Source organism: Thamnophis sirtalis, unplaced genomic scaffold, assembly GCF_051295495.1.
Source record: "Thamnophis sirtalis isolate CommonGarterSnake01/CBP01778 unplaced genomic scaffold, rThaSir2_p1.2 scaffold_2, whole genome shotgun sequence".
NCBI classification, from domain to species: domain Eukaryota; kingdom Metazoa; phylum Chordata; class Lepidosauria; order Squamata; family Natricidae; genus Thamnophis; species Thamnophis sirtalis.
This window is the reverse complement of record NW_028261382.1, coordinates 10212798-10234894: the sequence shown is the minus strand read 5'-3', so window position 1 is coordinate 10234894 and position 22097 is coordinate 10212798. Positions and strand designations below refer to the sequence as shown.

At 44.1% G+C, this 22097-nt stretch overlaps 2 protein-coding genes across 6 annotated transcripts in view; one reads left to right on the top strand and one right to left on the bottom strand.

Moving 5' to 3' along the window:
• HDGFL3 (HDGF like 3) overlaps positions 1-10316 on the top strand; it is a 50267-nt gene extending 39951 nt beyond the window's left edge. Inside the window, exons 3-6 of one of the 2 annotated variants that reach the window (XM_087704261.1) lie at positions 1569-1707; positions 3014-3172; positions 4898-5044; positions 8861-10316. In XM_087704261.1, coding sequence (XP_087560387.1) covers positions 1569-1707; positions 3014-3172; positions 4898-5044; positions 8861-8905 — 490 coding nt within the window. In that variant the 3' untranslated portion in view covers positions 8906-10316. Of the gene's footprint in view, positions 1-1568; positions 1708-3013; positions 3173-4897; positions 5045-8532 lie in introns of both variants that reach the window. The other variant, XM_087704262.1, reaches the window with a different exon arrangement.
• A 1945-nt stretch (positions 10317-12261) lies between these two features.
• Positions 12262-22097, bottom strand: part of TM6SF1 (transmembrane 6 superfamily member 1) — a 22925-nt gene continuing 13089 nt past the window's right edge. Inside the window, exons 6-10 of one of the 4 annotated variants that reach the window (XM_087704259.1) lie at positions 21315-21436; positions 19981-20085; positions 18544-18691; positions 16577-16696; positions 12262-12545 (exon numbers count right to left, since the gene is read on the bottom strand). In XM_087704259.1, coding sequence (XP_087560385.1) covers positions 12478-12545; positions 16577-16696; positions 18544-18691; positions 19981-20085; positions 21315-21436 — 563 coding nt within the window. In that variant the 3' untranslated portion in view covers positions 12262-12477. Of the gene's footprint in view, positions 12546-15618; positions 15973-16576; positions 16697-18543; positions 18692-19980; positions 20086-21314; positions 21437-22097 lie in introns of those variants that run through there. The other 3 variants (XM_087704258.1, XM_087704257.1, XM_087704260.1) reach the window with 3 other exon arrangements.

Genomic DNA, 22097 nt, shown 5'->3' with positions numbered 1-22097 from the left:
AAATTTCATTGAGGGCCGCATCAGAGCTGTGGTTGACCTCAGGGGCATGGGTGGGCGTGGTCAACTGGGTGGGCGTGGCCAGCTTGATGCCAGTCCCCAAACTGCTGGCATGTATCCTCTTTGCATTGGGTAGACCAGGCCGAAGCCACACTGGCACGCTGTTTCCTCTTTGCATTGGACAAACCGGGCTGAAACGACGTGGGTCGGCCCCTCACATTTTCCAGGATGGTCTCACGGGCCGGGATCTGTCTACATCGTAGGCCAGATCCAGCCCGTGGTTCTTGTGTTTGAGCCCACTGTCCTACATCAACAGCATTTACAGTAACAAGGGCAAAATGAGTCATTCGCCATCCTGTGTTAATGTGATATGAGTAGCTCGGTGTCAGGGCCATATTAAATTGTGTTATACTAACAGTTAGCCATTATGTAAAACATTTTTTTTTAAAAAAACATTTAAGCAGGGAGCCCCAGGGCTTTGAAATGCTGCTGTATGGAACTGGGGTCTCTTTGTAGGCCTGGTATAGTTTGGAGAGCTATGATGGTTACGTAGGTAAGCTTTACCCTCAGTGAAGATTGCAGCCACGTGCAAACCGGGATCGCAGAATGTTGGCTAACCTCAAAGCTATGGCTGGTTGGTGCCTGAATCTCAAGTCTGCAATTGTGGAAGGAAACAGTGGCAAATCACCTTAATGTAATTTCCCCGAAACCGACACGAATGTGTTCCTGTAACCATCAAGAATCAAGCTCAGGTTTGTCTTTTCCATCCCACCGATGTTCTAAATATGGACAGGTATCCTTTGGTCTTCTCCACTGGATTATCCTTGTACATGCTAATGTTATAAATCTCCCAGAATTCCCCAGTCAACATGGCCATGTTAGATGAGTTTGCGTGTCACAGAATACGTCCGGAGTGTGCAAAATGGGAAAAAGCTGGTTAACTCTGATTTCTGAGTGGGGGAAAAATAATCAGTGGCAGATGTTATATTTTTCCTCGGAAGGCTGTCAAGTGGCTCATCTTTCAAAGGTCTAGCCCAGGGGTTGGCAAACTTAAACACTCAAAGAGCCATTTGGACCCGTTTCCCACAGAAAAGAAAACACCGGGAGCCACAAAGGTCCTAACCGCAAGCACCCTGTTCAATTCTGGAGCTGACCGGAAATTCAGTTCCCTCACCATAGAGTCTCCTCCTAGTGTGACCTACTTTTTCCTCTACTTGTCATAACCGAAAGCCCTATCAATTGTGGAGACAACTGGAAAACACTGTGCTTCTCTCCCCCCTCCCCACCGGAAGCTCCTCTCAAAATTGTGGTGCCGACCAGTGGCGGAGCCGCAGCAGAGGGAGGAAAGAGCCACATGCAGCTCCAGAGCCGCAGTTTGCTAACCCCTGGTCTAGCCATTGATTAAGTGATGAAGTGGTGTTCACACACCATGGGTTTGATGTATCTGAACCTTATCCAGCAAAAGGGAATTATTGTGCTGTTGTCCTCCAGTTAATGAATAACACATGTCTGTAAAGAATATGGATTATAATTTGAGCTATCATTTAATCCTTTCCTTTCTTCAATCACAGGGCATTTCTGGGGCCTAAAGACCTCTTCCCTTACAAAGAATATAAAGACAAGTTTGGAAAATCAAACAAACGAAAAGGGTTTAACGAAGGCCTGTGGGAAATCGAGAACAACCCGGGTGTCAAGTTTAGTGGATACCAGGTAAACAAAAAAAAAGGATTTCCTTGTCTATCTTTTAACGCCCAATTTCCCCACTCCTTCCTTTTGCCAATATGTGATCATGAGGACTGAAGGCAAAACTTGGAGAGCCAAAACGTTCACTTCTCTTGTAAGATTTTTGCCTAAGCAAAGTCACAAAGATGATTACCATATTTTTCGGAGTATAAGGTGCACTTTGCTTAATGACTGTTTGAAATTGATACGGTGGTGAAAAAAAAGTGATTTATGACTGCATTCAGTTTTGGTCGCCACAATGTAGAAAAGATGTTGAGAGTCTAGAAAGAGTGCAGAGAAGAGCAACAAAGATGATTAGGGGACTGGAGACTAAAACATATGAAGAACATTTGCAGGAACTGGATATGTCTAGTTTAATGAAAAAAGGACTAGGGGAGACATGATAGCAGTGTTCCAATATCTCAGGGGTTGCCACAAAAAAGAGGGAGTCAAGCTATTCTCCAAGGCACCTGAGGATAGAACAAGAAGCAATGGGTGGAAATTAATCAAGGAGAGAAGCAACTTAGAACTGAGGAGGAATTTCCTGACAGTTAGAACAATTAATCAGTGGAACAATTTGCCTCCAGAGGTTCTGAATGCCCCAACACTGGAAGTCTTTAAGAAGATGTTGGATAGCCATTTGTCTGAAACAGTATAGGGTTTCCTGCCTAGGCAGGGGGTTGGACTAGAAGACCTCCAAGGTCCCTTCCAACTCTGATATTGTATTGTATTGTATGACCATTTTTCAAAACTTAAAAACTATTGCAACCACGCTGTGGTCACGTGATCGAAATTCAGACGCTTGGCAACTGGTATGACTTTGGGATGGTTTCAGTGTCCCAGGGTCATCTGATCCTGATACCTGTAGCAAACAAAACTCAGAAGCAGGTAAATTCCTCAAAGAATATGTTTATTGGATATGTCATTGGCTGGTGAAAACCATCTCTGGGTATTCCCACGGTTTTCACCTAATTAAAAATAAAAGTTTTTCATTTTCTCAAAACAATCAGTCACATGGTGCAATCAGGGTACTTTCCAGTTGCTAGGAGACTCCAGTCCCCTCCTTCCAAGCACCTGCAGTTATGTCCTTGGTTCTCAAGAGAAAGTATTCTGTTTTGACCACAAACTCCAACTATCTTTATTCCCCCCTCCCTATCCCTCTGCTTCAGTGTATCAGTGCTGAAGTTTCAAAATGGCCTCAGTCAGGCCAGCTTCAAGGCCGACATCTACTTTTGCCCTGGACTGTTACTAAACAAACCTAGTTGAGGTCTAATTATTTCGCTTTATTCCCAAGGCTATTCAGCAACAGAGCTCTTCAGAAACCGAAGGTGAAGGCGGGAACACGGCAGATGCTAGCAGCGAGGAAGAAGGGGATCGGGTAGAAGAAGATGGAAAAGGCAAAAGGAAGAATGAAAAAGCGGGCTCAAAACGGAAAAAATCTTACACTTCAAAGGTAATTCATGAAGCTCTCACAACCTGGAGCTGTTTTGATTTATAGCAGGAATCTCCAACCCTGGCAACTTTACGACTTAACAGACTTCAACTCCCAGAATTCCTCAGCCGTTATGGAGAATTCTGGGAGTTGAAGTCCACAAATCTTAAAGTTGCCATGGTTGGAGACCCACGATCTAGAGAAGGTTTCCCAGCTGCCTTTAAGTCAAGGATGAGTTCTTAAAATCTGCTCTCCGGAATTGTTCTTCAACTGGCTGAAGTGTGTAAAATTTGTGTGTGAAAAAAATAAATAAAGAAAATATGATCAAAGTTAAGGTTGGCCACTCCACAATCCTAATTCATCCTAATCCTCACCTCCCTCCGTCTGTAACATACACTATGATTCACAGATTCTTAACTTTACGAAAGAGTAAGGGTGTATATAAATATGTCATGGTGTTTGAAACAGGACACCCAGATTTGTAAATTTAAGTGGAGGGAAGGCATTTGCGTGGTGGCGCAATGGTTAGAGTGCATTACTGCAGGCTACTTCTGCTGACTGCCGGCTAATTGCAATATGACAGTTCGAATCTCACCAGGCACAAGGTTGACTCAGCCTTCCATCCTTCCGAGGTGGGTAAAATGAGGATCCAGATTGTTGGGGGCAAGAGGCTGACTCTCTGAACTGCTTAGAGAGGGCTGCAAAGCCCTGTGAAGTGGTATATAAGTCTAAGTGCTATTGGGAAGGAAGGAAGCAAGGGAAGCAAGAAGAAGGAAGCCATGGTGGCACAATGGTTAGAATGTAATATCACAGGCTAATTCTGCCCATAGCCAGGGGTTCGATTCTGAACAGCTCAAGGTTGACTCAGCCTTCCTTCCTTCCGAGGTGGGTAAAATGAGGATCCAAATTGTTGGGGGCAAGAGGCTGACTCTGTAAACCGCTTAGAGAGGGCTGTAAAGCCCTGTGAAGCGGTATATAAGTCTAAGTGCTATTGGGAAGGAAGGAAGGAAGGAAGGAAAGAAGGAAAGAAGGAAAGAGAGAAGGAAGCAAGGGAAACAAGAAAAAGGAAGCCATGGTGGCACAATGGTTAGAATGTAATATCGCAGGCTAATTCTGCCCAGCCAGGGGTTCGATTCCAAACCGCTCAAGGTTGACTCAGCCTTCCATCCTTCTGAGGTGCGTAAAATGAGGACAGATTGTTGGGGGCAAATATGCTGACTCTGTAAACTGCTTAGAGACGGCTGTAAAGCACTGTGAAACAGTATATAAATCTAAGTGCTATTGCTATTTGGGAAGGAAGGAAGAGCCAAGGTGGCATGGTGGTTAGATTGCAGTATTGCAGGCTAACTCTGCCTACCACCAGCAGTTTGATCCTGACCAGATCAATGTTGTCTCGACCTTCCAAGGTCGGTAAAATGAGGACCCAGATTGTTGGGGCCAAGAGGCTGACTTTGTAAACTGCTTAGAGAGGGCTGTAAAAGCACTGTGAAGCGGTATATAAGTCTAAATGCCATTGTTATTTGGGAAGGGAAAGGATGGAACAATTAAGAATAAAACTCCTTTCCTACCCCAGGAAACAAGCCAATGCATTTGTAATTAGACCCAATAATAAGTCAATACCCTTGATATCTTTAACCAGAACTTAACAATTGATGAATACTAAGCTATATATATATATATAGCTTGGGGAAATGGCTTTGGTTTCATTCTGTGGTTTTTGTTTTTTTCTTGATGGACGCCCCCTAGAAATCTTCCAAGCAATCAAGGAAATCTCCCGAAGACGAAGATGATAAGGATTGCAAAGAGGAAGAAAATAAGAGTAGCTCTGATGCCGGTGAAGCAGGCAACGACACACGAAACACTTCTTCAGACTTGCAGAAAACTAGTGAAGGGGTAAGGCCTTAGGATTCCTTCCTAAATAGAGACATGGAGGGCAGGGGGGCGTCTTTTTCAACCCAGTACAATCGACAGCAGGCTGTAATCCCCAAATTTCACAGCTAGCTTGGCTGTTCAAGTTTACTTTATTGTCATTGCACCTTGTACAACGAAATTGAATGCCATCTTCAGTGTACATTATAACTATACAAATAAAACACAAAACACATGTCCTATATGCGATTGAATTGTAAGCCCCCAGATATTGCATTAATATTGCACCGTACAGTACAATTCTTACAATACTAGTAAGACAAAGGAGATGGTGCTAGATTTCCGGAAGCACAGAGAGGAACCTGCCCCGTTGTATATCGAGGGGGACTGTGGGGAGAGGGTTTCCTCTTTCAAATTCTTGGGAGTGCTTATTAGTCAAGATCTCACCTGGAAAAACAACACGTCTCTGGTGATTGGAAAGGCCCAACAGAGACTTCATTTCCTTAGAGTCCTGCGGAAAAAATCAGGTGGAACAACGGCTGATGACCTCTTTCTATCGGTCCACCATAGAAAGTGTCCTCACATATTGCATTAGGTTCACCGACAAATGCGCGCTCGACAAAAATGCACCGACGAAACCGCGGCGAGAAAACCGCGAGGTCGAAATCGAGCCGACGAATGAGCGCAGAAGCATGCCGACAACAGCGTGCCGACAAAAGCGCGCCTTCAACAAAGAACTAATAACAACCTAATAACCCTAAACCTAACCCTGAACCTAACCCTGAACCTAAACTTAAACCTAACCCTGAACCTAATCCTGAACCTAACCCTAAACCTAACCCTGAACCTAACCCTGAACCTAACCCTTACCTTAACTTAAATCGCGCTTCCCTTACCTTACCTTAAATCTCACTTTTGTGGGCGCAGTTTTGTCGGCGCGTTGTGGGCGCGTTTATGACGTTGCAGTTTTCACGCCGTGGTTTTGTCTGCGCGCTTTTGCCGTGCGCGCATTTGTCGGGTCACATTGCATTACAGTATGGTATGCTGGTTTAACAGCTGCGGACAGGAAGGCACTACAGAGAGTGATCAATTTGGCACAAATAACCATTGGTTGCCTTCTGACACCACTGGATGACATTGCCAGATCTCGCTGCCTTAAGCAGAGTAAGGAAGGTACTCAGAGATGATTCACACCCTGGTCAGTGTCTCTTTGCACGTCTACCATCGGGCAGAAGACATCAAAGTATAGCCAGCCGAACAAACAGGTTTAAAGATAGTTTCTATCCTTGGGCTGTGAGACTTTTAAATACAACCACAATCGCTCCATGCACACGCTAGTTTCTTTTCTATTTCTTTCTTTTTTTTCGTTTCTGTTATAATTTTGCACCAGTGAGGTTAAAACTAATTTCGTTGTGTTTAAGTACAATGACAATAAAGATTATACTTAATTCAACCTAGTTACTGCTCTGGGATAGAAACTGCTTTTCAGCTTATTTATCCTGTTGGACATATCACTTGGGCCATCTAAAAGGGCAACACATCTTAGAAACCCTGAGATAGGGAAGATAGAAAGGCAGCCAGAGTTCTGGCCTCAGTGGCAGAGCAGGGTGGCATCTAGTTCAACCGTGATATATCCAAAACAGAGGTGGGTTGCTCCCGGTTCGGCCCAGATCGGGCAAACTGGTAGTGTGTGCGGCAGGAGGCTCCGCCCACCCACCTGGATGCTTCTGCACATGCGCAGAAGCATCGCGAGCATGAGAGAACCAGTAGCGCTGGGATTTGTAACCCACCTCTGGTCCAAAAGCAAGATTTTCCCCATAGTTTTCTTTAACGAGATTTATTAAAAACAGGGGTCGGATTCAGCCAGAGCGAACTGGTCGCTCTGATGATCCATTAGGGAGTGAACCGGTTCACTCCGATGATCAGGTTGGCCTGCCCCCCCCCCTGCACTTTACTTACCTATATCCTCTCAGTTGCTTTGCGTGGCAGAGTGGATTGCCGTGCCTCCGCTGTGTTACCTCCCAGAAGTAACGTGGAAGATACGTTTTGTTAAAACTGCTGACAGGCGCAGAGCATGCAAAGCATGCAATCACCGAACCAGTTGTTAAACCAGCAGGATCCCGCCACTGATAAAAATGGATTACATTGCAGAAACTTCACTTTATCGGCTAGGTTTTATTTTAATCTTCCAGAAGCCGTCTCCCAGGCTAAAGAACGTTTTCAGCCTCTCAACCATGATCTCTGGGTGAACTGGTCAGGAGGTCCTTTGTTTTAACCCATTAAGAGGAATGTCCAGGAATCCAGGTAGAGCCGAGGTGGCGCAGTGGTTAGAGTGCAGTACTGCAGGCTACTTTAGCTGACTGCTAGTTCGGCAGTTCGGCGGTTCAAATCTCACCGGCTCAGGGTTGACTCAGCCTTCCATCCTTCCGAGGTGGGTAAAATGAGGACCCGGATTTTTGGGGGCAATATGCTGACTCTGTAAACCGCTTAGAGAGGGCTGAAAGCCCTATGAAGCGGTATATAAGTCTAACTGCTATTGCTATTGCTAGTCCATAGTAGTTTCTGAACGGGCCATTGCACTCAGTTGCATTGGCTGTTCTTGAAACTCTGTATACGGGCAGTTGAGTGTCCTCTCTCAGTAGCTTCTCCCTATTTCTTAAAAATTGAATTCTAGATATTTCCCTGGTAAGCTTGGTGTTTTACTTAGTTGCTCACTTTAATCAATCTACTTAAACCTGGCTAGATGTTGTTGGTTTTTTTTTTAAAAAAAATCATGGCTTGTATTAACCATGGCTTTTTATATTTGAACGGGCTTAGACTGGATTGTTTTATATTCTCCCCATCTCTGCTAGGTGCCGTCAGAAGAAAAGGGGAAAAACAAGCCTGGATTTTGAGTCAGACAAGCCATAGTTAGCTTGCTGTCCACAATATGGGTTCTGGCTTGTTCCTAAAGGTCTATAGAGATTCTCAAGTCATCCTGATCATGGTTTCTCCCAAAGGGGCTTTTTCAAGAGGCAACTGGACTTTCTCTGTTTTTTTTCCTTGAAGACTTTTCGTTTCTCCTCCAAGAAGCTTCTTCGGTTCTAATGTTAAAATTGAACGGCCCTGTCTCAACAGAGGGGGAGGGATACGACACCACCTGTCTCCTGCTTACAACGCAATCCTTTCAGCAGTTCCAAAGAGATTCCATGTCCATTTGCATTATTCAGATGACCCCCAAGGGCACAGATAAACCTCCAAGTGGCCTCAAGGATTCTCAGAGAGGATACTAACAACCAGATGACTGCAAGGAATACAAATCCTTCCATTTCCCCCCGTCATTCAGTCAGAACTGAAGAAAGCTTCTTGGATGAGCAGCAAAACGTCTTCAAGGAAGAATGAAGAAAGTCCAGTTACCTCTTGGGGGGAAAACTACCTTTGCAGTTTTCTTTTGTCTGAATGCCTTCCAGTGTTTGATGGAAACATTTCAATCTGAAAAGGTGATCCCTCTCTGTCTTCTTATCTCTCCCTAGACTTAACCAACATATTGACTGCTGCATATTAAGGGAAGACACAAGAAAGTGACATGTTTGGTTGTTTAATATTCTTGGATTTGATTGAAGTCAGCACATCTCTCCATCAGCAACATATATGTTTGTATGCACATTTAGCCACATTCCTACCCATTATGTTCTCAGCAGCAACTTTCAACATCATTTCCCCCCCCATCGACACCCCACCAGGTCCTTTTCTAAATGTCCTTTGATTTAACTGCACAAAAAAGGCTCTTTTTCAAGCAAGACCCACAACCAACAACGGCCATTTTTAGATAACTTTTTCTCTCTCTCTTTTTTTTTACAGAAAAAGAAGGGCGACATCTCTAAAAAATTTAAACCGAACCTTTAAAAACTGCCTTTTAGAGAGTACAAATTTAACGCCTAGAAATAAACGCCCTCTCTTAGCAGGTCACAAGGATCTCTATTCTGTTTAACAAATCATAAAGTTTTAAATTAACCTTTTTTCCCATTTGTTGTTCTGCGTTTTATTTTTATTTTTTTTTAAAGGGGGTTTAAAAACAAACATGGCCAACTAGCAACTTAGGAACGCTTGATTGTCTTGAGTAATTTTTTCCTCGCTGACATCCGGCTGTGTTTTTTAGCAGATTTGCTCGCGTTTTCATTTTTTTAGGGAAAAGGGGAGGAGGAAAAAAACAAAACATGTATTTTCAGCTTGTAAGAAAAAGACCCGGCATTTCTCCTTGGATTTTGTATGCGTTATGTAAATGTACATATTTTGTATGTAAAGCAATGTGAAACTCCAAATTTTGAACTCCCGAATCAAGGATTCCATCACATTTATAGATCATTGAATTCACCACGGCAAAAATACTCCCAGGGCCCACTTTTTAACCTTCTGTCTGGAAATTCCATTGTTTCCCACCCACCGGGAGTACATAAGTTGGCCATCTCTGTTTTTAAAACCTCACAAAATGTTCTTGATTTATTATCATTATAAAAAAAAGTCAATAATTGTAAGAAAGTACCTTTCCTTATTAGAACGCTCTAGCTTAGCTATACTCTTAATCCTTTTCAAGATCATGACGTAACGTAAATTTCTCTAACTTAGTTCCTATATGTGGAGTTAGTAAAAAGTCTTTTGTGTTTCTCTAGATGAATAACAAGGAACTGTTTTTTTCGGGCCCCAAATACAAATCGGAGCTTACCGTGTTTCCATTTTTAAGCTTAATTGTGATACTGAAAGGCCAATGGGAAACAAAGTCAAAACATCCAATTAAAATATAAGAATAACAGTTATACTGAGAAGCTTAAAAAAACAACAAAAAAAGGGGGAAAATAAACCCTGTCATTTTTCTGTTGTTGTTTTTTTTTATTATTTTGTTTTCTACTCTCAAAACTAGATCTAGACTAGTAGGTAAGCATTCCAGAATCCATTATTCTGTGTACATTATTGTCGCTATTGTGAGAATAGAGAATTTTATTTATTTTTTAAGGCCAGCTTTTATTGTGAAGACATATGGGTTTAGTCCGGTTTTATCAACCCTTGTTATGCTCGTCCTTCAACCATCTTTCTGCGTACTCGAGGTTTGTAGTTGAAAAGTTTACTGTACAAAAAAAAAAAAAGGAAAAAAATCAAAAAACAAAAAAACTATTGTTTTTACAGAATAAATTTATTGGAATGTGTATCCGGGAGTAAGGTTTGAGGTTGTAAGCAGCTGAGTTAGCGTCATATTTGGCTTCATAACGTGTAATGTGAGGTATTCATGTAACTCGAGTATTAAAGCAACGCATTCTGTTAACACTTGAGTTGGTTAATAGAACACCAATGCAGGGGGAAAGCTCTCTTGGGTCTCTCCCATGGCTTCGATTTGTGGCGGTTGTGCTGAATCTGAAATTTCAAGGACCAGACCAATCCATGGCTGCCTGCGAATGGCCCACAAACCGTGGTGGCGCAGTGGTTAGAGTGCGGTACTGCAGGCTCACGTTGCCAGGAGTTCAATCCCCTCAATCCTGGCTGGGCTCAAGGTTGACTCGGCCTTCCATCCTTCCATGGTTGGGAAAATGAGGGGCCAGATTGTTGGGGGACAATACGCCGACTCTGCAAACCACGTAGAGAGGATTGTAAAGCACCGTGAAGCGGTATAGAAGTGCTGTTGCTATGCTAAACCTTCACATCACATGAGCACCGATAGGAATCCTTGACCACTGCCCACTAGGTGGAGCCTAGCCAACTTTGGCCAAGCAGGGTCAGGCATAGTTAATATTTGGATAAGAGACTTCTAGGAAATAACAAGAGCGGGAAGTTAAAAAACAAAATCCTGGGGAGGGGGGAGCAATAGCAAATCACGACTTATTTGTGCCCCAAAACTAAACAGTCTTTACTGCTACCGTGTTTCCCCGAAAATAACACAGGGTTTTATTTTCTTTGACTTGACCTTATTTTCGGGGAGATCTTATTATTTTTGAGGTGCAGGAGGCCCCTTAACCTCGGGTCGTGGATCAGCTGATCCAGAGAGGGCCGGAAGTTCTGTGTCTGTTTCTGGCACACTCTTGCCAGCCCTAGTATCACTGGGCCTGCTGCTCTTTTTGCAACCGCCACTAAGAGAAGGGGCGCTGTAGCGAGGGTTTGTGGGAGTGGCCTCCACAAGGCCGTTCTGCATGGATGGCAGGGCATGTGGGGCATATCCCCCCCCTCAGGAAATGGGGGGACTGGCTGCATGCGCTTAAATATTTTAGGGTAGGGCTTATTTTGGGGGGGAGGGCTTATTTTAGTGCATGCGCTCAAAAGCCCGATTGGGCTTCTTATCCAGGGCAGTCTTATTTTCAGGGAAACAGGGTAGTATATGATTGCAGCCAACATTGCCTCAACTTACAACCACAACGAGGGCCGGAATTTCCATTGATAAAGTAGTGGGGGGTTGTTAAGTAAGCCGTGCTCTATTTTATGATTTTGGGGGCTATGGTGGTTAAGCAAATCACCGCAATCGTTTGCCAAGGCACATGCAGCTCCCGCCCATTGATTTTGCTTGTAGGAAGCGCTGAGAAGGTACTGAGCTGAAGAAGACAAATCCTCAAGAACATCATTGCTGCTCCATTAGTTAGCGTGTTGGGTTGAAACTCCATGGGCTTCCTCGTGACTCAGTATTGTACAAGCCAAGATGATGGGATTCAGTCAATAAACATAGGTTAAGAAACCACAGTTCGCATTCTGTGCAGACGTCGCTTCCCGGTGGCTCTCAATAATAACAAAACAGCCTATTCTCTTGTCAGCAAGATGCGGCAAAATTTCTAGGATGGTTGGATTGGTCTTTGATCATCCTTTTCCAGCCAAGATTGAAAGCTCCTTCTTTTCTCATGTTTTGTCTTTAGTTCGTCCCCTCGGAAATGTTAAAAATAAAAATTCAGTGGTTTGGTCAAGACTGACCCCACTTGAGGAAAAAAAATTACCCAGTCCACCACTCATTCCTGAAACCATTTAATTAATTCACCGGTGTGGTTGAAAATGAAATTGGCACGGAGGAAGATTAATTAGAGAGACCATGGATGAGGGAGTTTATTAACAAGAGTTTGGACAACACGGAGAACTCTTAGTTGCTTGGGGAAGTGAAGGAAATGTCTTCTTGAATGATTTAAACCTCACCCCCATCACTACCCTACAAATACTCTTGGGATGAGTCCCCAACAGAACCGATTCTATTTGAAGAAAGAGATTCCCACAGAATCTGGAAGCAAGCTCTTGAGAAATACTATGAAAGACAGAAGTCTTTTAATTTCAGTAATTTTGCCCCAACTGAGGACCCCCTTCTTTGCAATGCCCCACAGTTCTGAAGCCATCTTTAGTCCACCTTCTCTTCCAGCTGGGCTTTCATGAAAAACTCAGGGTTGCGGAGACAGCGAAACACAAAGAGCTGCGGGAGGACTCCATGGATCACGTTGAGAACAAGAAACCACACCTTCCCTTCATCGGGGACTCTGTAGATGTAGGGCGTTCTGGCATGTATGGAGGCACCAATGTGTGAGAACTGAGCCTGGAAAGCAGAAGGAATGGAATTCGAGTTGTCATTTGTGCAGGGATCTGTGTTAACTGCCCCCATAATCACTGGATGCATCAAGATGTTTCCTTCAGTCAAAGAACCATGGCCCATCACTCTTGAAGGTTCCAGAGCCCCCGGGCTATGGGTTTTAAATGGGTGTTTTAAATGGGATTCCACCACCCACTTCTTTGTCCTGGACCAGGGGTGAAATCCAGCAGGTTCCGACAGGTTCTGCTGAACCGGTAGTGGGAATTTTGAGTAGTTCGGAGAACTGGTAAATACCACCCCTGACTGGCCCGGCCCCCATCTATTCTCTGCCTCCCGACTCCCAGCTGATCGGGAGGAAATGGGGACTTTACAGTATCCTTCCCCTGGAGTGGGAAGAGAATGGAGATTTTACAGTATCCTTCCCCTACCACACCCACCAAGCCACACCCACAGAACCGGTGGTTAAAAAAAATTGAATTTCACCACTGTCCTGGACCCATGCATTTGCGGGGAACTGGGGTGTATGGCAACCCTCCAACAAACCCTCCCAAATTCAAGTGCATCCCCTTATCTCAAAATCATCATGAGTGCCATCTCCAAGATACAATCCCCTTCATTGGTTTGTAGCTTTGCCTCTTGGGCAAACCCAGCTCGTAAAACATTTATTTATCATAAGGCCTGTTCACACCACATTTCAATAAAAAACTACAAGAGATAAAAAAATATATAAAACATGAAATATAAAATTAAAATATTATAAATGTATGTCTAGATTACAGATGTGTGTGTGTGTGTGTGTGTGTGTGTATGTATATGTATGTATGTATGTATGTTGCATTTGTGCTGATAAATAAATAAAGGGAGACTAGTATAGATCTATTTATCAGCACAAATGCAACACAAATGTAACAAAGGCAACAGTAAAAATAATGGCTTTCTATCTGGATGGTCTCTTGTGATGAGCCGATAGACAGAGAAAGGAAGCATTAGATTTTTTTAATAACCCCTGGTAAGCCCCAATTATGGGAGGAAGCTAACTGCTTCCATCATCTGTCTATCGGCTCGTCACAAGAGTCCATCACGACAGAAACCCAATATTTTTACTGTTGCCTTTGTTATATTTGTGTTTTTTTATTTGTGCTGATAAATAAATAAAAAAAATCTAATATATACCTTTCACCCTGGCTTCGCTGATAACGGATAAGAGCCTGTGGCCTAATGGCTAAGAAGTTTGCCTAGGATGTAATATAGCCCAGGTTCAAATCCCAGTAAGGGTATGGCTAGCTGATGAGAGCTAAATAGCTTGAAATAGATCTATACTAGTCTCCCTTTATTTATTTATCAGCACAAATAAAAAAACATATATGATTTCCGCTGGGAAATCAGCAACATCTCCATTCAAAAAACAATGATTGGATTTAGTGGAAAGACTGAAATTAATCAGCAATGGCTTTGTCTAGGGCAGAAGTGGTATTCAGCAGGTTCTGACCAGTTCTGGAGAACCGGTAGCGGAAATTTTGAGTAGTTCAGAAAACTGCTAAATACCACCTCTGACTGGCCCTGCCCCCATCTATTCTCTGCCCCCGAGTCCCAGCTGATCGGGAGGGAATGGGGATTTTGCAATAACCTTCCCCTGGAGTGGGAAGGGAATGGAGATTTTACAGTATCCTTCCCCTGCCATGCCCACCAAGCCATGCTAACAGAACCAATAATAAAAAAAATTGAATCCCACCACTGGTCCAAGATTCTCCAACCTTGGCGATTTTAAGATTGGTGGACTTCAACTCCCAGAATTCTTCGGCCAGCGAAGCTTGTGGGAGTTGAAGTTCACCAGTCTTAAAGCTGCCAAGGTTGGAGACTCCTGGCTTAGCCAACCAGCTAACCAGATTAAGCAAACAATTTACGTTTGAACGAAAGCTGATTGGGCTTCACCACCAGACCTAAACCAGAAGAAAGCCATCCATTATTATGGCTAATTCAGTATGCATCCCCTTTCCATTAACTTGCTTGTTATTTTAAGCACGGCATCAATCAAAGTTGGCACGTAATCGAGTATCCTGTTATTCTGCTTTGAGAAACCAGAATGTTCTGGAGAGGATCCATGTCTCTCCGTCAGTTCTTGGCATAGAATCGGGACAGCCACTCGACTTTTCCTGCTTCGAACCTTTGACACAATGGCACGGAGCCTTTCCCAAGCACCCGGGACCCCACCTGCTGCTCGATAAAAGGTTATGGTGGGGAAAAATAGAGCAATTTGCTGTTTCCTTTGCTAAAAGCAAGGCTTTTCGTTCAGTTTCCATTTGTTTCCCTTTCAGAAGAAGGTGTTGCTGATTGGGGTTTTCTGGGACATGCCATAAACTTGCATCTAAGGTTATGGGCAAGAGCAGAAGTTATGCGAGCCAAAGAATATTTTTAGCATAAACAAACATGTAAAGATAGAAGCAGCTAGGGCAGGTCAGGATTGTGTTTTGTCCTTTGTCTTTCATCCATTATCCTCTGTTTCAAACAGCGTCTCATTTGTGTATCAGCAATGTTGATGATTGACCTGAATTCGTGATCTTTGTCTCTGGCCTACAGAGGAAGAGCTGATCAGGTCATGCTTGAGACCCGTGATGGTGAACCTATGGCACGGGTGCCAGAGGTGGCACACACAGCCCTTCTATGGGCACCGATGCCAGCTTCTCTTCTGGTTTCTGGCCACTGGAGTGCCTGAAAATAGCCAAAAATGCCCCCCAAACAAGCCGTTACTTGGGCCGTTTCGAGGGAGGGCTTATTATCCGGGGAGGTCTTATTTTCAGGAAAGCAGGATAGTTTCCATTACTGGTTCCTCTATCTGCTTTCTTTAATCTGGCTGTCTTTAGCCTCTTGGCAAGCCCTCCCTCCACGCTGAATACATACTGGGTGCGGCTCAAAGCAGGATAATATCTCCAGTAGCAACAATACTTCTGCCTGGCTACTAACAACATGCACAAACAAACAGCAAAAGAAATTGAATGGGTAGCTTTCATCCCTTCTGAGCAGCGAATCAACCCTTGAGTGGATTAGGCTAAGCTTTGATGTCTGTGTCCGTACAGCATGCTAACTGAACCATCTTTATTTGATTAACACAGTCGCCTGAGTTTATCCAACACATTGAACCAGAAATGAAGAGCATTGGATGAGCCTCAACATGTCTGTGAGCCACAAATTAGCTAACCACTCATTTTAGGTTAGTAGGTTGATCAAATCCAGCCTGTGCGGCTGACTTTGTTTTGGCTTAAGCGCATGAAGTTGGCCAACCATTTTTAATGGCTTGAATGGTATGCGAACACCGATGACATTGATGATTTCATTCCACTCCTTGTATATTTTGGCCAACGGCAAGGCAGCCAACATGCCAAATGCCCCTTCCTCTTCCTCCTCTTTTCCCCACAAAACTTTTGAGGTGGGTTGGCTGAAAGAAAGGAAGTCCAAAGTCATCCAAGTTGGCTCTTATGTCTAAGGGGACCTCCAACTCTTCGTCTTCTAGGCCAGCACCTTCTCCAGGACACCAAACTCTATTCAGTAAATTATAGCTTAGGGGGAAACGGTTATGAAGAACGGTTGCAGGAACTGGGCATGCCTAGTCTAGTGAAAAGAAGGACGGGGGAAAATATGGTAGCACTCTTCCAATATCTGAGGGGATGCCTTGGAGAAGAGGGGATCAACCTTGTTTCAAAGCACTTGAAGGCAGGACAAGAAGCAACGGGTGGAAATGAATGGAGAGAAGCAACTTAGAACTAAGGAGAAATTTCCGGACAGTGAGAACCAACTTGCCTCCAGAAGTAGTGGGTGCCCCATAACTGGAAGTTTTTAAGAAAAAGACTGGACAGCCACTTGTCTGAAATGGCATCAGGTCTAGAAGTCCTCCAAGGTCCCTTCCAACTCTATTATTCTGTAGTCTGTGGACCATCTAAGGTTCTGGTTCCTAGCTGCTCATCCCCTTTTGAATGTGGAAGTGGTAGAGAGGAAAGCTATGCCTTCTAGATCAGATCATTGAAAAGAGCTTCTGGTCTTACCTGAGCCAGTCCTCCAGCATGAATGAGAGTTAAATCGGGCATCCAGGTGCACCCAGGTACAAGCAGACCATAGAGTGAAATGATGTAGTAGGGCACCGAGTAGAACATGTAGACCAACATCTGTAATGTTAGAAGAGAAGAGAATTGGTCTGTGCAGCTTCAAACCAGGAGCCATTTATTTATGTGTGAAGTCTGCCTGTATGATTTTGTAAATGACACAGGAAAGTAACCTGTAAAATGAGCCATATATCATGGTTTATGAACCGTAATAGTTTGGTCAAGCCATATCTCGTCAAGCCACAGTTGATTTTTTAAAAATTCATGCAGAATATGAACCCTGCTACTCTACGAAGGTTTGAAAATTGTGACCTGCTTGTTGTACAAAGCCAACCAATAAGGTCTTAGTCTAAAAATGTTGATCATTAGCATGATTTGTCCAGTCACGCATCCAGTGGTGAAATTCAATTTTTTTTTACTACCGGTTCTGTGGGCGGGGCTTGGTGGGCGTTGTGTGGCTTGGTGGGTGTGGCTTGGTGGGTGTGGCAGGGGAAGGATACTGCAAAATCTCCATTCCCTCCCCACTCCAGGGGAAGGATACTGCAAAATACCCATTCCCTCCCCACTCCAGGGGAAGGATACTGCAAAATACCCATTCCCTCACCACTCCTGGGGAAGGATACTGCAAAATCTCCATTCCCTCCCCACTCCAGGGGAAGGATACTGCAAAATCTCCATTCCCTCCCCACTCCAGGGGAAGGATACTGCAAAATCTCCATTCCCTCCCCATTCCAGGGAAAGGATACTGCAAAATCTTCATTCCCTCCCCACTCCAGGGGAAGGATACTGCAAAATCTCCATTCCCTCCCCACTCCAGGGGAAGGATACTGCAAAATCTCCATTCCCTCCCCACTCCAGGGGAAGGATACTGCAAAATCTCCATTCCCTTCCCACTCCAGGGGAAGGATACTGCAAAATACCCATTCCCTCCCCACTCCAGGGGAAGGATACTGCAAAATCTCCATTCCCTCCCCATTCCAGGGAAAGGATACTGCAAAATCTTCATTCCCTCCCCACTCCAGGGGAAGGATACTGCAAAATCTCCATTCCCTCCCCACTCCAGGGGAAGGATACTGCAAAATCTTCATTCCTTCCCCATTCCAGGGAAAGGATACTGCAAAATCTTCATTCCCTCCCCACTCCAGGGAAAGGATACTGCAAAATCTCCATTCCCTCCCCACTCCAGGGGAAGGATACTGCAAAATCTCCATTCCCACCCCACTCCAGGGGAAGGATACTGCAAAATCTTCATTCTCTTCCCACTCCAGGGGAAGGATACTGCAAAATACCCATTCTTTCCCCACTCCAGGGGAAGGATACTGCAAAATCTCCATTCTCTCCCCACTCCAGGGGAAGGATACTGCAAAATACCCATTCCCTCCCCACTCTGGGGCCAGTCAGAGGTGGCATTTGCCGGTTCTCCGAACTACTCAAAATTTCCACTACTGGTTCTCTAAAACCTGTCAGAACCTGGTGGATTTCACCCCTGCATGCATCACACCTCAAGCTAAACCATGATTGCTGAAGAAACTCTTTGCTGGATTCATATTGCAATAATCGCCAGTTTCCAACCCCAATATTTAGATTCACACAGAATTCTATACAAGGGGTCCCCAATCTGTCGGCCATGGGAGATTTGCAGCTGGACCAAGGAAATGGCTGGCGAGCTCATGAGCATGCATTCCATTTAAGTGAACGGCAGGCGGGCATGCCTGGACTCACGCAAATGGAGCCGCTTGTCTGTACATTTGCACACTCGTGCAGAACCATTTCCCCCCACCCCACCCTGCTGGTCCACAAAGCTGGAAACATCGGGGGAACTAAATCATAAGCATATCCATTCAATTCTGGCTTAGCCTCATGAATTAAAGTAATCAGCCTTCCTTCTTGAAATGTGTAAGCATAGTTACCAAATGTTATGTGTGAATCACAATGCAAATTGTGTGCAAAACTCAGTTGGGGCACCTGAAGCTTTGGATAGGCAGCGGGATCCTTGAGGTATGGCTCATGAAGTTGGCTGTAAAGTCGACACAATTCCCCTGGGCAGTCCAAAACAATCTGAAGAAAAAATGGATCATAATATTTCAGTGCAATAACCTACAGGTTAGGAAATCCCCAGTGTAAATCTTCCAACTACCTAGTTCCAACTACCGTACCATCTCATCTCCCTAGGTATGTAAGGGAGGGAGAGAAAAACAATTTGTAAGTGTCTATTCTTAACCACATTGATGCGATGACAAAGCATGTGTCAAGCACCGGGGACATCAGGAGATTCAGGCAGTTCAAATGAGTTTATAAAGATTTATTGTAGGCTTAAGCTCGCTACAAGAATCTGGCCAACTAATAGTCAAGGGAAATGAGCGGGAGATAAGAGAGGCATTCAAGGTAGGCTGGACTTAGATCTCTTGTGGACGTTCAGGGATTCGTGACTTATGGTGTGCTTGACCCCTCTTCCTTTAGGTCATCTCCTACAGTGGATGGATGGGTAGGATGATGGATGGATGGATGGATGGATGGATGGATGTCAAATGCCAGGGAAACAGCAGATTCAGGCAGTTCAGATGAGTATGCTGCCTTAGATCTCTTCCAGGTGCTCAGGAATTCATGACTTATGATGCATTTGACCTCTCCCTCAGGGTTAGCTTGGTCATCTACAGCATACAAAGTCACAAAACGTGCATTCTGACATTATGTGATACACCCCACGCTTCTGGTTTTGCAATGCCATGTTGCACACCAATTCATAAACTTATTAATAAGTGTCTGCTGGCCGATTGTGCAGCTGTTACTGTTTAATTTAGTATTAAATCACTCCTTTCCTTTGAAGTTTTAAACTCCGTAGAAATTCAAAGCTCGAACAATGTTACGAAGCAGCTCGGCACCATTTTGAATGTCTCTTTAGCAAGTAAGATATCAGAAGGAATTCTTGTAAAAATGAAGCTAAGGATTAATACAAACAATTAAAAGTTCACGTGTACAGGGTCCGCTCATCTTGGATTCAGTAAATCAAATTTTGTTCTGAGGATGGGAGGTTTTCTTTGCGCTGCAAATCGCAGCAGGAATTCCTGGCACGGAGACAATTCTGCCCTCGGCTGGCCTTCCCCCCCTCCCAGAAACGATCTGCAAGAGTTGGTTGGTACCAATTCATAAACTTGATCACACCTGTCCACCCACCCATGGATGTCTATGCCTGGACCTTCACTTTTCCTGTCCCGTGTTGAAGTATAAACATAGCAGCCAACTTTAAATGCATTAAAATTCAAATGTAAGACTTTCCACAAAAGTGTGCATGGCGCACGCCTCGTGTTGTAAGATCCCTGTGCCTATTCTTCAAAAAGGCCACCTACCATGCCCCTGAAGAGACAAAATCCTGTTGCAAAAATGAAATACGAAGCCAAGAGAAAGTCAGTCGGTCTTCTCAGCAGATTCTGCTTTTGAACTTCTTTGATAACCTGCAAGGGGGGGGGATGGAAGCCCTGTTAGAAGTTTGCACCAACAGCAGCAAAGGACTTTGTAGCATCTCTGCAAAACAATATACTTTGTGCCATGTGCCAGATGTTTTTTAGGAGGGGCCCTGGCCTCTGCAATTTAGCAGGAACTTTTCCAGCAGGCCCCAAAGTGTCAAAACAGTTTGGAAAACAATGCACAGACTTCATTCATGCTGCCTGCCAAAATCATGGGGTCAGTTGAGTATGGGCCGAGTGTCCTAGGAGGCCTCAACCCCTTTGCTTTCCAATCCATGATTTACGGCTTATCAACCCAGCCAAAGATATAATTTGACAATTATGCAAACTTATCCAATTATGCTTAATTCCATAATTCAAAGTCAAACAAACCACTGCTTAGCATGTTGCAAAGTAAAAAACACCCAAAAGTCTTTTTCTCCTCCTTCCCTCACCCAAACAAAACAAAACAAAAACTGCTCCAACACTAGAAGTTTAAAAGAAGAGATTGGACAACCATTTGTCTGAAATGGTGTAGGATTTCCTGCCTATGCAGGGGGTTGGATTGGAAAACCTCCAAGGTCCCTTCCAACTCTTATTCTATTCTATTCTCCACTCCCCTAATCATCTTTGTTGCTCTTCTCAGCACTCTTTCTAGAGTCTCCACATGTTTTTTACATCATGGCGATCAAAACTGGAAGCAGTTTTCCAAGTGTGGCCTTATCAAGACATTATAAAATGGTATTAACACTTTTCATGATCTTGATTCTATCCCTCAGAGCACTCGGGCCACCACAGGTATCCCTGACACGAGTGACGTCAAGCTGGCCACGCCCCTCCCAACCACGTCCCCCCTCTCCCAGGTCAAACACAACCCTGATGCGGCCCTCAATGAAATTGAGTTTGACACCCCTGTTCTACCTGTACATAGGCAGACTGTGATTCTACGCATGCTTAACATAGGGAGCGTAAGCAGAAAAATGTCTTCACCTAGGATGAAATGACATGTTTCAGGCCTTTGGAGTAGCAATGTGATTTATTCGTTTTGAGATTTATTTGCGAGGTGAGCCCAGCCATGATGTCTTGCAAACCACAGTTTCAGAAGGATCCTGGCAAGTCATGGCACATTCAGAAAAACCAGGAAACGGGATTCTATTCTATTCTGTTCTTTTGAAATCCAAGCCTTCTCTCCTTCTCCTTCTCCTTCTCATCATGACAATTGTTAACAAGAAGAATACCTTCGTTGGGAAATCGACAGCTGCTGGAGGTTGATTATAGATTTTGAAACCAGCCCATATTGGGAGACAAATATACGGCACACTTAACAAAGAGACAGGACACAGTCTCATTCCATATTTTCCTATTCGGGAACAGGGAAAACAAGAATTAAGGATCGTTAATGACAGATTGAACACGGTGCAATCTTTTGCATGCCTATTCAGATGAAAATCGCAATGAAACCAGCACACTTTTCTGATCTTGTTTGCATGATAAGTTCAGCTGGGTTATTTGAATCCTGGTTTATTCGGATATCCCACTTTCAAAGTTTCATACAATGCATGAGATAAAGCTCAGGGGTGGGCTGCTACGGGTTTTCCCAGGTTCGGAGAACCCATAGCTAATGTTATAGCCGATTTGGAGAAACCTCCAAATTCCTATCCTGGCTGGCCCCGCCCAACCAACCCTCCCCTCCCCTCACTGCAGGACAATTCAACAATTCAATTTGATTATTTAAAACAATTAAAAATTATTTTAATTCTTGTCATTTACATATCACTTTGTCCCTCCCTGGACATCCTTTAATGATTCTAGTCCACTGTTTCTTTGATATTACTCTTCTCCCGCAGTGAGTTGTCATGGCAAGTTGGCCATGGCAAGTTGGCCATGGCAAGTTGGCCATGGCAAGTTGGCTGCAGTGAATTGGTTGCGGCGAGTTGACCCTGGCGAGTTGTCGTAGACCTGTCACAGGACGCATTTTTGACTTTCCAGCTAGTGTGCAATTCTAGGTTACCCAACCTCCC